The 16,676-nt window shown below is 45.7% G+C and overlaps 2 protein-coding genes across 2 annotated transcripts in view; one reads left to right on the top strand and one right to left on the bottom strand.

Annotated features, from left to right (window-relative positions):
• Window positions 1-2,162, top strand: part of ITGA11 (integrin subunit alpha 11) — an 86,894-nt gene extending 84,732 nt beyond the window's left edge. The window contains exon 30 of the mRNA XM_087972965.1: window positions 186-2,162. Within this exon, the coding sequence (XP_087829091.1) occupies window positions 186-257 (72 nt within the window). The 3' untranslated portion in view covers window positions 258-2,162. The remainder of the gene's footprint in view (window positions 1-185) is intronic.
• A 4,052-nt stretch (window positions 2,163-6,214) lies between these two features.
• Window positions 6,215-16,016, bottom strand: FEM1B (fem-1 homolog B). Its single transcript, XM_026687902.2, has 2 exons — window positions 15,328-16,016; window positions 6,215-9,617 (listed from the first exon to the last, which is right to left on the bottom strand). The coding sequence occupies exons 1-2, from the start codon at window positions 15,765-15,767 to the stop codon at window positions 7,982-7,984; spliced, it is 2,076 nt and encodes a 691-aa protein (XP_026543687.1). The 5' UTR covers window positions 15,768-16,016; the 3' UTR covers window positions 6,215-7,981.
• Between the last annotated feature and the right edge of the window lie 660 nt (window positions 16,017-16,676).

The following is a 16,676-nucleotide window of genomic DNA, read 5'->3' as shown; positions in this document are numbered from 1 at the left end:
CATACCATTCTTTAAGCAAAAGTGAAAAGTTAACGTAACCTGTGTTAGGTAAATTACAGTTAAATTCTTTGGCATGCCGTTTCAGTGATTTGTTTGTTAAACAACTGAAAGCTTTCGAGTTGGCAAACTCAGTCAAGGCATGAGATTTACAGACGGATTTTCTGCTTTGTCTTGTATCTCTTTAGCTTGGTTTTTTTCAAAGCACCACCCGCAAGAGAGATGCAAGCCAGGATCAGACCGCCAAAGATTTGGACTAAGGTTTCCATGGTCCTGAGCATACAGGCCTGGTTTTTGTTTTTCTTTCTCACAAACAAGTCTACTTTGCTGCATGGCCAGCCTTCGTTTGCCTTGATCCGTTTCCGTTATCTGAAAGTAACCCAGTTGCTCAGTGTTATCCTGCAAAGGAGAAGCCTCCACCAGCAAGGACTTCAAACTGGTTTTGCTTCCTTCTGCCTAAGACACTGGAACTATACAAGAAGGACAGGGAGAGAGAGTAGATCCACAAGGAGCAGCTTTCTCTTTAAAATGACCTACTTGGGCCATAAGGCTGATGGAAAAGAGGCCAGAAGACTCTTCGAAGACCCTCTGATAATCCTTTACATGTCTACGGCATGCGCAAAATTGTTTGGGAGGATAATACGCTTTTCAGAGGGAGGAAAAACTTTGCTCTAAAATAAAAAGAAGTGCAAAGTCTTAAGATTCACAGAGATACTTGACCTTCCGCATTCAAGCTGCCAAGGACAAACAGGCCAGACAGAAGCCTCTACAGTGCACTTCCTTAAAAACAAGTCACGTTGCTACAATAAAATGGCGTTTTATTCCAGATTACTTAGGGACTTATCAATCTTTACGGACAAAAATGGATGCTTTCAAATCAGATCTGCATAGCTGCTGAGCGCAAATTGGGATCACTAAAGCTAAGTGGATATTAATTTGCAGACGGGCACAAGGAGCACACGTTTGCGGTCAGGTATCTGAAGAGCAAAAAAAATGGATAGAGATGACCTGTAATCATGTTACCAGATTATATGTGCAAGTGTACCAGTAAAACCAGGCGCCCGATGGTTCTGAAGGCAACGATACAATGCAGTGGGTGCTGCTTTGCCGTACAACAGGATCCTTTTTATTCTCAAAGCAAGTAGTACAGAAGTGCTCATGAAGAGAAGCCACCGGCTTTCTTTCTTTTTTCCTTCAGTTTTTGTGTGTGGAGATTTTCTTTTTATATGCACTGAACAAATACCCATCATTCTAAGCACCTTAATGCAAATCTTCAATCCTCGGCTGTATATACTTATTTAGAAAATGTTTAACTTTCTTACTTTTAAGGTGACTTTAAGAAAACCAGTTTGAAGAATTTTCCCCAAGTTGTGCAATTTCCAAAATCAACGAGTGAGGAAAATTGTAGTATATGTATATACTTCTGTATATTGGAAAGGGTTTAATTGACTATTTTTTCTTCTTTTGCATATACTTATTTATGCCAGTGTTAATATTGATAAGTGAGAACAAGATATTGGTTCAGCTGAATTCAGTAACGTAAAATGTACCACTAGGGTTTTTTTTAAGAATTGGGGGGGGGCGGAGTAAAAGTTTTAAAATATGTTTAAATATTCTTTGCCTACACCCAGTTTTAATGCAGTATAAATATAACTTTCCCACTGGATGAATATTACATACTCTGCTATGACATTCAATGGAAGAATCTGGTTACTCAACAAGTTAAGAGTTGTGAGTTGTAGCTGAACAACCTGAAGCCCTCAAAAGCCACAAGTTTTCTTAACGTGAAAAAGAAAAGTGGGGGCTATTATGTGATGGAAAATAGTCCTGTTAATGGCAATGAATTTCACATTTCATTCAAATCAACATTAGTTTTCTGTCCACTTTGGGGCTTGAGGCATAAAAAAAATCAAATAGCCCCTGGACTGATCCTCTCAAAAATCTACTCCCTCATATCAGGACATTTTAGTGATGAAGTGAGGCTGTTGCTTTCACAGATGGTGGTGTAGAAGCAGACAGGAAGTCTCTTTAGAAGAAAAAAACAAAATGGACACTTAAGATCCACTGTTGTGATTCTATTTTTTAAATTCGCTTTGTGAAGAAGGTGGTAGTTTTCCTTCAAGGCAACCTAGAAATATTTCAAATAAATTCCATTTGGATAGATATTCTGCCCACATTCTGGATTGTATACTTGAATACTGTTTATTTCTGCCATGCTGTTTCTCATTCTTCAGCCAGGTATGTTTTTGTTCCTTCCTTTGATTGTTGGAATATTTTAAGCCTGAACAAGCAACTGCCTTAAAAGCCTTCATTTTACGCCAAAATCCCAGTCTTGGCTTTAGGCTGGAGTGGTAGGGAATCCCCCCCTCCGTTTGTTTTCCATCCCCCCCCCTCTAAAACATAGCTACAAGTGGGAGGAAATCTTAAAATCTTAAAAACTGATTGTTTGCCAAGTGGAAACCTAAAAAAAATAAAAATAAACCCTTGATATCATTATGCGATCATATTCTATTGAAGCCCATGCAAACCAGTTGGGCTTATCTTGCATCTGCATAGACTAGCAATATTTTTCCAGCGTGAGGGACTCCTTCCATCAAGTGGGAGAAGCGTTGCGGAAGGATGAGCAGCCCACTGAAAGCAATTTCCCTAATTATTTTTTTGCAAGGCCAATCCGATGTACTTTGATTCACCTTCCAGTGATGGGCCAAGCCGTAGGGAAACCTTGTCTCTGGAGATTCTCGGGTCATGGTTGTCCCAAAGGTGCTTATTCAAAGGCGACGGGGCTTTGTTGGTTTTCCTTGAAGATGTTTCCCTTCTCAGAACTGAAGAAGCTTCATGGATGAGAAGGGAAATATCTTCAAGGAAAACCAACAAAGGAAGCCCAGTGGGAACTTTTTGTCCTGTTTACAGTGATTCTTTTCAGCTTCCAAGGAGATGGACTAAGGATGCTTCCGGTTGATCAGACTGGTCAGGCCAGGATTGTTCCCCGTGGTTAAAGGCCACCGTGGCATCCTTAAGTGATCCCTGTATTCCTGCTTATTCAAAAGAGGCAGCAATATCGCCTCCTCTATGAACCCTTAAAGACTGTTTCTGGGAGAAGCAATTAGGAGAGTGGGGGGGCCTCAAAGCATCTGAATTAAACTAATTATTATCCTGAGATTTCGATGGGGGCTTCACTCAAGGTACTGGGACTGGGACTGTTTCGGTAGTCCTTGGTGAATTACCTACCGTATGCCAGAACTAGAACTTCACTTGTCAATTAGCGATCTTGAACGTTACTTAAATTCAACAATATGCATGCTGAGGAAGAATAAGCGGCAATTAAATCCAGACAGAGCAGAGGTGCTATTAGTAAGGGGGAAAAAAAAACAGATATGGTCTTTGCTTGCCGCACTCTTCCTGAAAGGGCAGGATTGTAATTTGGGAACGCTCCTTGACCCCCTAAAGCAGGGGTGGGCAACTATGCTTGCTCAGGAATTCTGGGAGTTGAAGTCCATAATTCATAAAAGGGCCATAGTTGCCCACCCCTGCCCTAAAGTGATCCTGGATTTGCAAGCGAGAACACATTTTCAATAACCAAAACACGGCAATGAGGTTGTTGAGGTTGTTGAATTTAAGTAATGCTCAAGATTGACTGGGACAAGGTGCAAGGATCACATAATCACAGGCTGACAAATCAATACTGGGGATTACTTGAACACACCTTTTAAAAAGCAGCTTTGAGGCTGCCACCTAATTATGTGGGTCAGGAGAAGGCCCGGTGCCGAAGAGTCCTTCCCTTGCATGGCCCCAGCCTGAAGAAGGAACTCCAAGAAGTTGAATTCTAACCCCAGTTCTAGACTGCTGAAAGGGCAAAAGCCACTCCATTTCAGCAAGCTTTTTCAATCTTCTGTTTTACCACGGATTTAGATTTTGCCTTGGATTTTAACTGCATTGTTTACAACTGTATCTTCAACTGATGTAAGCCATTTTAAATGTGGTAGGAAGCCATAAATCAATATTTTGCTAGTTCCTACTGACCTCACAGCAGCTCAAAAGATACACACAATAGAATGGAAGTCATCATGTTGCCTTTTGGTTCAATGCTATCTTAACGTAGAGAAGGGAGAAGGAATCTCAAGACATTGCCAAAATTGAATGGTGGCTGATCCAGAGCAAACCACAAAGTACTTCTTGACTCAAATCCTGCTTTATTTGCTTGCAAAATGCTGATGATACTAAACTGGCAGGAATAGCTAACGCCCAAAGAAGACAGGCTCAAGATCCAGATGGATCGTGACTGACTTAAAACACTGGGCCCTATCTAACAAAATGAAATTCAACGTAGAGAAAAGTAAAGTCTTACATTTAGGCAAGAAACACCAAAAGGACCCATATAGACTGAGTGAAACCAGGCTCAATAGCAGTAACTGTGAGAGGGATCTTGGAGTCTGAGTGGACAACCAGCTAAATAGGAGCCAGCCGTGTGCAGCGACAGCCCAAAAAGCCCACGCAATCCTAACTTGCATTAACAGAGGGATGCAATCAAGATCATGGGAGGTACTAATACCACTCAATAAAGCCTTAGTAAAACCACACCTAGAGTACTGCATCCAGTTTGGGTCACCACACTATAAAAAAGATGTTGAGACTCTAGAAAGAGTGCAGAGAAGAGCAACCAGGATGATGAGGGGACTGGAAGCTTTAAAACCGTGATGGCGAACCTATGGCACATAGGTCCCATAGCCCTTTGTGCCAGCACGCGAGCCGTAGGCAAACTTACCTTACTGCGCATGAGCGCACCTCACAACTGATTTTTGGCTGGTTTGAGGCCTTTTACAGCCTTCAGGGCTTGAAAAAAGCCTCTGCAGGCTGAAATAGGCCTGTTTTGTCACTTCCTGTGATACCGGAAGTGACAAAACTGGCCTATTCATCCTGCAGAGGCTTTTTTCAAGCCCCTGGGAGGCCGAAAAAGGCCTCAAACCAGCCGAAAATCAGCTGTGAGGCACAGTGCAGGTAAGGGTGCGGGGGGAGCACAGCAGGGGGGGATTGCACGCGCATGCACAGGGGGGAGTGCATTGCCTTCTGGGTGCTGGCATGTGAGCGCACGTGCGCCAGCGCACACACAATTTTTGGCACAGGAGCTCAAAAAGGTGCTAGCCACCACTGCTCTAAAACATATGAAGAACGGTTGGAGGAACTGGGCTTGGCTACTCTAGGGAAGAGAAGGACCAGGGGAGACAGGAGAGCAGCCTTCCAATACTTGAGGGGCTGCCACAGAGAGGAAGAAAGGGGTCAAACTATTTTCCAAGGCACCCGAAGGCCAGACAAGGAATAATGGATGGAAACTGAACGAGGAGAGATTCAACCTGGAAATAAGGAGAAACTTTCTGTCTGTGAGAACAATCAACCCATGGAACAGAAGTTGCCCTCAGAAGTTGTGGGAGCTTCATCTCTGCAAGCTTTCAAGAAGAGACTGGACAGCCATATATCAGAAATGGTATAGGCCAGGGTTTCCTGCTTGGGCAGGGGGTTGGACTAGATGACCTACCAGGTCCCTTCCAACTCTGTTGTTCTGTTCTATTCTAAAATGGATTAGATATGTAATGGATTAGATTGCAATATACTCTTCAGATGAAAACAAGCAAAACATCTCTTTGTATTAGACACTGGGAATCAACAACAGGAAGACACTTTCCTCCTATGGCAACCATGTGCCCCTTACGTGTTCTGTTTTAGAAAGACATATAAAATATTCCTGAAACAAAGAGTAGTCTATAGTTGATTGTAAGCCATTTACTGTTTCCTGTGGAACTGAAGGGCAAAGGATATCAAAGGATATCTCAGCCATCTGAATTTTAGCTCACACAAAGTTCATTCCAAATCTAATCTGTTCAATGAAATTTCTTGGGAGAACCCTTGGTATTATGTTCATTCCAAACCTTTTACTTGTGCTTAATAGAAACACCACAATTACACAGTTAATTAAATTAGACCAAAATAAAAAATAACCATGTATATTATTTTTATAAAAATTTAACCCAGTTTTCATTGTTCAAAATAAATTCCATGGCCAGGTCTTCCAAGACACGCTATAAAAAGTGGGACCCCACATCGACAGTTTTCACGTCATTATGGCTTTGAAGAACCGAACTTTCTGAGCTGCTGAACCAGCTAATACACAACCAAGAAACTGCAGCATGAGGACAAGCCAACGAATCCATTCTATTTCACATCATTTGATTATGTGATTATTTGTTTCAAGCATAGTTTGGTAAACGACAATGGCACGTTTCAAAAACAATACTGTAATTTGTAAGTAGTAATCACTGCTTTCATTAAAAAACACACAGCCGAAAGCAAAGGTATAGTTTATCATTGAATTCTAGAGTTGGAAGAGGTCCCTGAAGCCCAAACCCTGCTCCATCTACTGGGTGTTCTTCAAAACAGCATTTCCCTCCCTTGGATTAACATACACTTGCCATTCTTAAACATTTCAGTGGCTTACAAGACAATTGTTAAATAGTGGATTAACAGGGAAGAAGGCAGGCACAACAATCAGAAATGGAGGCAATGCATGTTTTTTACAATATTTTGCATCTATTTGAAAAACAGAAAGTTTATAGGCAATGGGCAGAATCCACTTCCCCCGGTGTCCTTTACTGGTGCCCTTACTGGTGCCAAAGAGACAGCAGTAACAGGTCCTCTTTGCAACGTGATAAATTAGAATTAAGACCTGGTTTTCACATTCAAGATTTTTATTTGTAGTACAAACACATACACCTGTGCCCAGAGTGTCTTTCCCGAATAGAACTGACCCATTTTTAAAAAATGACAGGAGACCATTCTTCCACATTTTGACAAAGTGACATTTAAAATAATGGCATGTGCTTCCAAAGACCTGTAAAAACTCCCACTTATAGGCTGCTGACGTTTCTGCTAAAGAGATGCTTTTCCCAGGTCAAAACATTTTTTCACACAATCAAGTTACTACAGAGAATTAACAAGATGGCCTTGGGAGGGGGGCATTTCGGGGCGGTGGGATCCTAAACGGAGCCATGATCAATAGACTGAAAACACAACATTATTTTCAGGGCAGGACAATGTCAATTATTCTTCCCTGATCCTTCCTGCTACAATTTTTAAATATTATTTCTAAAAAAATATGAGCTCATCTTTTGCAAAAAAAAATAATAATCCTTGCTTGCCAGCTAGTTGGAAGATAGTAGGAAAATGCATCCCAGATAAAATTCTAGGTGAGGGGCCTATCCAAAACCACCGCGCTTATCCATCCACACATAAATACCCACAGCATTTTTGCTCGACTGAAAAAATACTTCTGCATAAAGAACTGAGTTGGAAGAGTTGTGTCAATATTTTTTTTTTCTAAGAATCAATGAAAAATATACTATCAACAAGCCCGTTCTCTTGTCTGAATTTCTGTCTCATGGGAAATAATCAGTTTTCATTTCACTGCAGAAATTAGAAAGAAAAGTTGGCTGTATTGGTGGGAATGGAAAAACGTTAAAAAAAAAAATAGGCTGGTGAAGAAGACATTTCCCTGGATTGTTATATGTGTCAATAAAATCCCAGCAATAATTCTCACCTCCATCTCCTCCCACCCCCCACTGGATGACTCCCCAGGCGGCTGCATAGATACGTACTGTCTCGATCTATCAAATGCAAAACACTTGGCAGATAGCTGCTTAAAGCATTCTCGGCTGTCAATGGTGAAACCCGTGTGCATCAGAGTGCTCTATCAAAATATTCTACCCTTATTCGAATTTAGGGTTTGCTCTGTTCTCCTCTAAGGGAAAAAGACCCCATTTATCCTGCCACCAGGTGATCTATTTGGAAATCAAAGCAAAATATCAAAGAGCTGACTGGTGTCTATTCACGCCTGAAAAAAAATGGAAAAGGAAAAGGAGATCCAGACTATGTGTCTGACATTTTATCTGACCCTTCATGGAGGGAGAGGGAGATATCACCGTCTAGGTGCGGATTCCTAGTGGAATTCTACAAATTCTTCCAACGCCTTGGGGATCTGATTGTGGTAACCGATATGATGAACCCGCACAGCTCGAGCAGCCAGGCACTTCAGGCTCAGTTTCATTTGAGTCTTCAAGAGGATTTCGGACACCCCCGTCGTACTTTTGTCGAGAGGTGTTTTTTTCTGTTTGTTTGTCATATCTGTATGAGCACCGGCCTCCACCAAGCTGATGATGATAGAATGCAAGGTCAAAAAGTCACTAATGGGCCTGTTGTACTGGACTATGACGTGCAGCGGAGTGTTTCCCTCGTGGTCCACCGCGTTGACGTCCGCGCCACAGTCCAGAAGAAGTTTGGTGACCAGGGCGTTAGGGAAGCTGCAGACGTCGTTGGTGTGGAAGTCATCAACTGGCGTACCGGAGTTGACCGCGTGGTGTAACAAACTAGACCCATCTCGTGTCCTGGGATCCAGGTGGATTAAGTTATAAATCTGTTTATTAATTCGTGATTGTTCCTCATCTCTACACTGGGTTTTGGTTGAGATGCACACCAAGTACAAGAAGGTAAAGATATTGCATTCGTAGTTGTCCATGGCTGTGTGAAGCTCAGCTTCTGGAGAGCTTTTGACCCTGGCCATGCCTTGCTCTATCTCCAGGACGCTACATCTCAAGACGCTCTCAATGTCCTTGGCTTTCACAGGCTCATTCAAGTGTATCATCTGAGAGAAAACTTGAGCGAATCGGAGAAGGTCCTTGTGGGTGTTCCTACTGCCTCTCTGTCGTAAATGCAAAGCATGGAGCCAGAGCTTAATGCACTGTTCAAACTGCATGTTATCGGCATAAACAGCACCACGGTAAATAATTGGATGCGACACATCGATGTTATCAGAGCCCAGGATCCGCTCACGGACAATGAGGCCCTCCATGTGCAAAGCATCTCGGTCCTGGCGAATGCGTTCTAACTCCTGAGGAGTTCGGCATTCCGTCCGGTTGCCATAGGCTTCTATCTGGGGCAGGATGTCCTTCTCTATAAGGTTCTCGCTATCTCTGTACCGCTCGAGCATGGCTAAATATAAATAATGATAGGTTTTCATGATGTCATAATTTTCCCGGTCGTTTGCAAAGGAGGCACCCAGGAGTTCCAAAGCTTCGATCCTGCTCTTGCGGTCACAGTCCGCGTGTGCCAACAGCAGCTCCACAACATCAGCTTTACAACTCTCTGCAGCTGCCTTCAGAGGCGTCATGCCATGGCCGTTCACCATCATGGCAGACTCCCACTTGACTAGCTCCCGGACAATCTCCAAGTGACCCGCCTCAGCTGCAAAGTGCAATGCTGTAGCGCCACAGTGTGCTTTGGCATTGGGATCAGCATGCTGCTCTAGAAGGAAGCGCACCACGTCGACATGGCCCTTGTAAGCAGCGATCATAAGGCAAGTGTTGTCATACTTGTTAGCAATGCTAATGTTGGCATTGTTCTCCACAAGGTACTTGACGATGTCCAGCCTGCCGTCAAAGCAGGCAGCCCGCAGAGGGGTGGAATTGGTCACGGTAGTGTGGTTAACGTTCGCCCCATGGCTTACCAAAAGCTTGACAACTTCGAAGTGGCCAGCCCCAGCTGCACACCACAGTGCTGTGGCTCCATCTATGACGTAACTATGGAAAAAGAAAAGAGATAAATTGTGTACAACAGCTGTAATTTTAGCACAGGCTTAAAAGTAAGTCCACGAGAAATAAAGAGGTGGAGTTTCTCTGTTCAGAGAGACAATTCGGAAGGAGGGAGAGTGCAAAGGACGAGTATTAAATGAAAGACCAAGGATAGCCTTAAGAATTGTGCTTTTGTATAGGCACAACACCAGGGTAGCGATATACAGTAAGTTTTGTACACTGGAGAGTATAAGGCTAGTTTTAAAAGTGCAATTTCATACAACAGTGAAACAGTCCAATCCATAAATAGGCCAGCTGGTAGGAACTATTTGCCAGCAATATTAACAGGCAGTTTACAAGATACAACCACGGCATATAACAGAGATACTAAACAGCACTATGCCTATTCTGAACAGCTGAATGATAACTGATCAAAAACATGTGCACTGGTTCTAACAGACCAGCTGTGGTCCTTAAGTATGTTCTCTTATAAGAAATGCAGGACTCTGGATGGAAAAGTCCCAAAATTCTGAGAAACGTCACCCAAGTTTAAGCAAATGCATGCATGAAAAGTTCTTGGGGAGAAAGGGAAGACCTCTACTCATTTCACTTTGCTTAAAAGGGTGGTAGCAATTTAGTTAGCCTGCTCAATTGCATTTATAATCTCAGGAAAACTCCATGATATAAACCAGGGAGACAAGTTCATTTATTGAAGGGATGCAACGGTACAGATTTTCATGAAGTGAAGCAGAGGTAACTAGTAAACCCAAAGTGTGTCAACCAACTGAACATAAGCTTATTATGCAAAAAAATAATAATAATAAAAAAAAGTTGAATTAGCAGAATTTAAACGTGTTTTGTGTACGTGTTTTTGTTTCTGGCAGAGTTCATTTTTTATTCATATTTGTTTCATTAACAATAAGTCTTTATTGATTAGCCCTTGGGCCATATCAAAGTGCAAAGTTCCAGCAACAATTTGTTACTAAAATTTAATAAAAGCAATTCAAAATGGAACTTGATAAAATACAATTTAAAATGGAATCTAGACAAAATACGATTTAAGATGAAATAGTAATAAAGTACAATCCAAAATAAAACTGTAATAACGTACAATAATTTAAGATATGGATAAAATATAATAACATTATATTTCAGAGTCGCCCTTGCAATCTACCCCAATCAATCGCACATATGCAGATCTCAACCGAATTGCTTTGTTTGAATACTGTGCTACTTTAAATGTTATTTTCAAGTTCTGGCCGGACATAAGGTGAGTTATTTGGATATGGGTATCCCAATGGGTCATTCGGTGTTTCATGAAATAACAACCAAATTGTATCTGGAATTTGGCATGATTTATCTTCTTAGAAGAGGCAATTATGTCCCAATGTCACTGTTTCACAGGAGGTCCCACTTCACGCTGCTGGCCGTCCCACCTTTTGCCGGGCAGGAGGTGAGTGGAGGGAAGTTACTGAAGGGAGTTTAAAAACAACAGGCAAAAACCTCCTGGCCCAGGGAAGCCCTTGGGTTCCAAAGCCGTTTAAAGGAAAGGAAGAAATGGAGCCTAAAAGTTATTTATTCCAGCCTGAGGTGAGGATCCTTTTACAGGACCTATGCTGTGGCTTCATCCAAATTTGCTTTGCCAGGGAATTTTTGGGTAATTTTTTTTTTTAAATTCTGCTGCTCTTTGGCTTGCCTCTTCTAACCTATCGTGGATCTGCAGGGTGGAACAGAGGAAGCCCCTTCAGGATTCTCTTCTAAAACTCTCCACAGACTCTCCGATAGTTTCCTCTGGATACCAAGGCAACTGTCTGCAAGGTGTCCTCTTCAAAGGTTATCCCTGTGAACTAATACGATAATTTAACAGAGCTTCTTTAACACAGGCCTGATGGGATGGAAGCGAAGCAAGTGAAATTTAGCTGCAGGCTCTACCTATCGAGTTCCCAGTCCCTAAAATTCAACCTGGATAGCTCTTCAAATTAGGAGTTTTCAAAGTGGTCTTCCCTCCTCCAATTAGACCATTTCTGCTGTTTAATTCTCCCTTGTCAAAACAGAAAAAAAATAGCTTTTGTACTCAAAAAGATTTTAACCCGAAATCACTTTCATTTGATCTAATGAGACGTTTCAGCGTAACTTGTCCTACCTTACCTAATCCATTCCACCAGGAGCAGAGAGCAAATGGGGGGGTCTGGCTGCCCTTAGGTGTCTGCCTAAGCTCCCCCTCTCCTGGGTGGTATGTCCCACAGCTCTCAGCAACCCAACTCTTCAGCGATGTCACAGAAAGAAATTATCAAGTTGATTTGGGCAAAAAAAGAGAGAGAAAGGTGGGCCAGTGAGACAGCAAATACTGTGTTTCCCCAAACATACGACCTATCCGAAAACAAGCCCTAGGCCAGGGGTGTCCAACCTTGGCAACTTTAAGACTTGTGGACTTCAACTCCCAGAATTCCTCAGCCAGCAAAGCTGGCTGAGGAATTCTGGGAGTTGAAGTCCACAAGTCTTAAAGTTGCCAAGGTTGGACACCCCTGCCCTAGGCCCATTTTCACGCCTGCGCCTAATATAAGCCCTACCCAAAAAATAAGCCCCACTTATGCCCCGCCCATCGCTTGGCTGAACCAGGTGGGGCGAGGCACACATGTAAAAATCAAGCTAGGGTCGGGGTGCGGTATGGAGCTGCCCCATGGGCTCTGCGCTCGCTTACCTTAGGACCACTGCAACCAGGGCTCCCACAACCCAACACCTGTTGTCCCGCTGTCCGACTTCTTCTGTTGGCTGCTTCCAGTCACTCGTGGCCGGATGCCACATGGCACATCGTGCTGGTGACACCGCTCGTGGTAGGACACCGTGAGGCTTATTTTACTGGTGCCGCCACTTGTGGCAGGACACCATGAGGTGCAGTGCATCAGTGTCGCCGCTCACACGCACAACAGCACAACACTACAAAGCCACCCGCCATGAGCGGCAGCACCAGTGCAATGAGCCACGTAGCGTCTGGCCACGAGAGGCCACAGAAGACAGGCAGCAGCACAACAGGTGTTGGGGCATGAGAGGCCTGGCTACGGTGGTCCTAAGGTAAGTGGGTCTCCCAAGGACCTGGTGCTTATTTTGGGCTCCAAAAGAAAGTAAGACCAGGTCTTATTTTCAGCTGTCTTATTACAGCTATGTACATGGGAAATGCTGAGCGTTGCATGTTTAAGCAGTTTGTATTTGTCCTTTGGTATGATATCTTTAAATGAAATGAAGAATTTTAGCTTCACTGAAACAAGATCTTCTAAACCAGTAAAATGCCAGCCTGACTGGAAAGAACAGAATAAGAAAATTGAAATGCACCCAAGTTCTTTCAGATGAGACCTTTAAGCCATTATTCCAACACTCCCAATGCTTCCCCTCAGGAAATACATAAAGAAAGCTGTAGAGTTGTAATTGCAGGAATGTTCCAATCTCGGATGGCAAACCTCAGATAAAGAATGTTTCCAAGCAAATACAACTCAGGTAAACAAAGTCACTAATCTAAAGGAGGATTAGAGAGAGGAAGTAAACATATGTTAGACTTTAACTAGAGATAATTAATTGTATGGATTACTATGCTAAACAGTAACGAAAGTTAAGCAGTAACCAAAGTTAACCAATGATGGAGGATAATTAAAAATGTGTATAAATGCAAGACTAGACTCCAATAAAGATCATCATGATTCAGTTGTTCATGATCAAACAACTCGACTGCCTCGTCATTACAACAGAAAGCTCCATGCACTGAAAGACCTTCAAGGCCTCCTTATCTCTGCCCACAATATTCCACCAAAATACAGAGTGGCTTCTGTTTCAAAGGCTTCTTGTCTTTTCTTTTTGCAGTCAGTAAAAATGTGGGAAACGCCAGGGTTTCTTCACGGGTGGAGCTCTTTTTCTACAAAATATTAACATCCCTGAATCTAATGATTGACCTCACACAATGCAAGGCACAGGCTGGATGATGACCGTGAACAGTCCTGTGATCTGGATTTAGTGCATTAGGCTAAATAACGTGGGCTTGAATAGAAGTTTCATTTCTCACAGCCTTCTCTTCCCTTCCCTTGTAGCTTCCCAATTTTCCAACAAACTCCTGCCTTGCAGGAAAGAGAAATCATTCCTGGCCCTAACAATAGTTTAGTTTAGTTTATTGTCACTGCAACTCGTACAATGAAATTAAATACAACCTTCAGTGTACAATTTATGACTATGAAAATAAACACAAACACACATCCCTCACACTGCACACATTGAACTGAAAACCCCTGATATTGCATTAATATTGCACTATACATTAATATTGTCAATAGACCTACTGCCCTGGGATAGAAGCTGTTTTTCAGCCTATTTGTCCTTGTTTTTATTATCCTGTACAGTCTGCAATAACAGGAGGTTCAGAGGGAATGAAATGATAAAAATGCCCAAGGGTGAGAAATTTGACAGCCATAGCAGGACTCTCCAACCTTGGCAACTTTAAGCCTGGTGGACTTCAACTCCCACAATTCCCCAGCCAGGAGTTGAAGTCTGCCAGGCTTAAAGTTTCCAAGGTTGGAGAGCCCTGAGCCATAGGATGGCAAGCCCTGCACATATCACCTCCTGTTGCATGCAACTTATCCCAAAACTTGGGGCAATGAGTCCAGGGTCATACTACCTACGCCCCTTCCTAATTACAGTCCAGCAGGATCAGAATTGCACAAATTACTCCTAGGGAGCAAACGAGAAACCTTTTTGGCTGGCCTCATTCCTCCACTGGTAGGGATTGGGGACCATCATTGATTGGCACCGATGCCATCCAGGTGGAAGGAAGATATCCACCTAACCAGACTCTCTCTCTCTCTCCATCTCTCCTCCTTCTCCCTCCATCTCTCCCTCCTTCTCCTCCATCTCTCCCTCCTTCTCTCTCTCTCTCTCTCTCCCTCCTTCTCTCTCTCTCCTCTCCCTCCATCTCTCCCTCCTTCTCTCTCCTCCTTCTCTCTCTCCTCCTCTCTCTCTCTCCTCTCTCCTCTCTCTCTCCCTCCTTCTCCCTCCATCTCTCCCTCCTTCTCTCTCTCTCTCTCCCTCCTTCTCTCTCTCCATCTCTCCCTCCTTCTCCCTCCATCTCCCTCCTCTCTCTCTCTCCCTCCTTCTCTCTCTCCATCTCTCCTCCTTCTCCCTCCATCTCTCCCTCCTCTCTCTCTCCTCCCTCTCTCTCTCTCTCCCTCTCTCTCCTCTCCATCTCTCCCTCCATCTCTCCCTCCTTCTCTCTCTCTCTCTCCTCTCCCTCCTTCTCTCTCTCCCTCTCTTCTCTCTCTCTCTCTCTCCCTCTCTCCTCCTCTCCTCCTTCTCTCTCTCTCTCTCCTCCTCTCCTCTCCATCTCTCCCTCCTTCTCTCTCTCTCCTCTCTCTCTCTCCTCCTTCTCTCTCTCTCCATCTCTCCCTCCTCTCCCTCCATCTCTCCCTCCTTCTCTCTCTCTCTCCTCCTCTCTCTCTCCATCTCTCCTCCATCTCTCCCTCCTCTCTCTCCTCCTTCTCTCTCTCTCCATCTCTCCCTCCTTCTCTCTCCATCTCTCCCTCCTCCTTCTCTCTCTCTCTCTCATCTCTCCCTCCTTCTCCCTCCATCTCTCCCTCCATCTCTCCCTCTCTCCATCCCTCCATCCTTCTCTCTCTCTCTGAACCGGACCGCGCTCCCCTGGCCCCCCGGGGTGCCTGCCTGTCCGGGCCCTCGGCGCACCTACCCATCGAAGCGGACGGTGCCGGTCTGCTGCGTCTGCACCCGGTAGTGCTCCAGCAGCAGGCGGACCACCTTGGCGTGCCCGTTGCGCGCGGCGATGATGAGCGGCGTGGACCGCTGCCCGCCCTGGTGCGTGACGTGGCCGAGCAGGTAGCGGACGTCGCCCTCGGAGCGGTTGAGCAGCAGGGCGGCCAGGGTCAGCACCCGGCCCTCGCTGGCCGCCTTGTAGACGTAGCCGGCCAGGCTCTCCATGGCCGCCTGCTCCTGCAGGGACCGCCACCGCGCCCCGCCGGCCTCCCCCGGAGGGGCCGGGGCCGGCCGGGGCTCCTCCCGCTCTCCCCCCTCCGTGGCTCCGCAGCGGGCGCGGGCATGCGGGCCGGCCCCCTTGGGGTCCGCGGGGGCGCCGGCGCTCCTCGTCGTCCCGCCGCTCCCGTCGCCCACCATGCGCGGCCGGTCAGACGGGCCCCATGGCCGGCCGTCTCCGCCTCTGCCGGGCAGCGCGCCTCCTGGGAAGGGGCCCTCGGGGCGCAGCGTCCGCCGGGAGCGCCGGAGCGCCCCTCCTGCCCGCCGGCCGCGATCCTGCAGGAGCCCCGCGGAGGGCGGGCGGCGGCGGCACCGGGAGGAGCTGCGAAGGGCCGAGCCGCGGAGGCCTCCCCGGAGCGCCCAGGAAGGAGGACGGGACGCTTCCTGGCATGCTACGGGTGCCCGGAAGGGTCGCAGCGCTGTCCCAGCGGAGGGGCGGGGTTGGTAGCTACGGAACGTCGGAAGCGCCCTGCCGGCCGTCCAATCGGCATCAGTTGTTCTTAGCGCCCTTGCATGGTCCCGGAACCTATAAAGCAGCCGTCCAGTCCTCAGCAAAACCAATCCGTCCCGGAAACCGCTGCTCAGACGAAATGGTTCCGGAGCCCGAACGGTCCTGGCTGCTGAGCGGTGGAGCTGTCTCCGGTCCGGCCTGTTTCCTTGGGGGGAGGGGGGGGAGTGGCAGGGTGGCGACGTGGATGGAGCAACTGGCACGCTGGCCTCCCTGCACGCGCCAAGCCGCGATTTCTTTGTGTTAAACCACAATCCTCCGATTGCAAACTACTATGGGACTCGTTGATCTAAACCCGGCGCGTCGGTGCAAACTCAGCCGTCAAAATCTTTTCAGGCTCTTGTTGGGCTCCGCAGCCTTTTGGGGGAATGACAAGGCTCTCCCTTCCAAGCCACCAGCCCCGCAGCTGGCGTAAAACGTGACTGACACAAAACCCGCAGGACCTTTTGCAATTCCTGACCCGACGTCAGGATGAGATCCTTTCCTCGGTCCAAGCGTGGCAAGGGAGAACTTCTTTCCCTTCTGGCTTTAATTTAACCTCT

Source organism: Notechis scutatus, chromosome 11 (genome assembly GCF_049901735.1).
Source record: "Notechis scutatus isolate UNSWTSFEM ecotype Mainland chromosome 11, rNotScu1.2, whole genome shotgun sequence".
Lineage (NCBI taxonomy): Eukaryota > Metazoa > Chordata > Lepidosauria > Squamata > Elapidae > Notechis > Notechis scutatus.
The sequence above is the reverse complement of the archived record's forward strand: the minus strand, read 5'-3'. Positions and strand labels throughout refer to the sequence as shown.

Bases quoted from the DNA above. Each gene is read 5' to 3' on its own strand.
- FEM1B (XM_026687902.2), bottom strand. From the start codon at position 15,767: ATGGTGGGCGACGGGAGCGGCGGGACGACGAGGAGCGCCGGCGCCCCC. The intron at 9,618-15,327 runs GTAGGTGCGCCG...CTTTTTCCATAG, and splicing joins GGCACCGTCCGCTTCGATGG to TTACGTCATAGATGGAGCCA.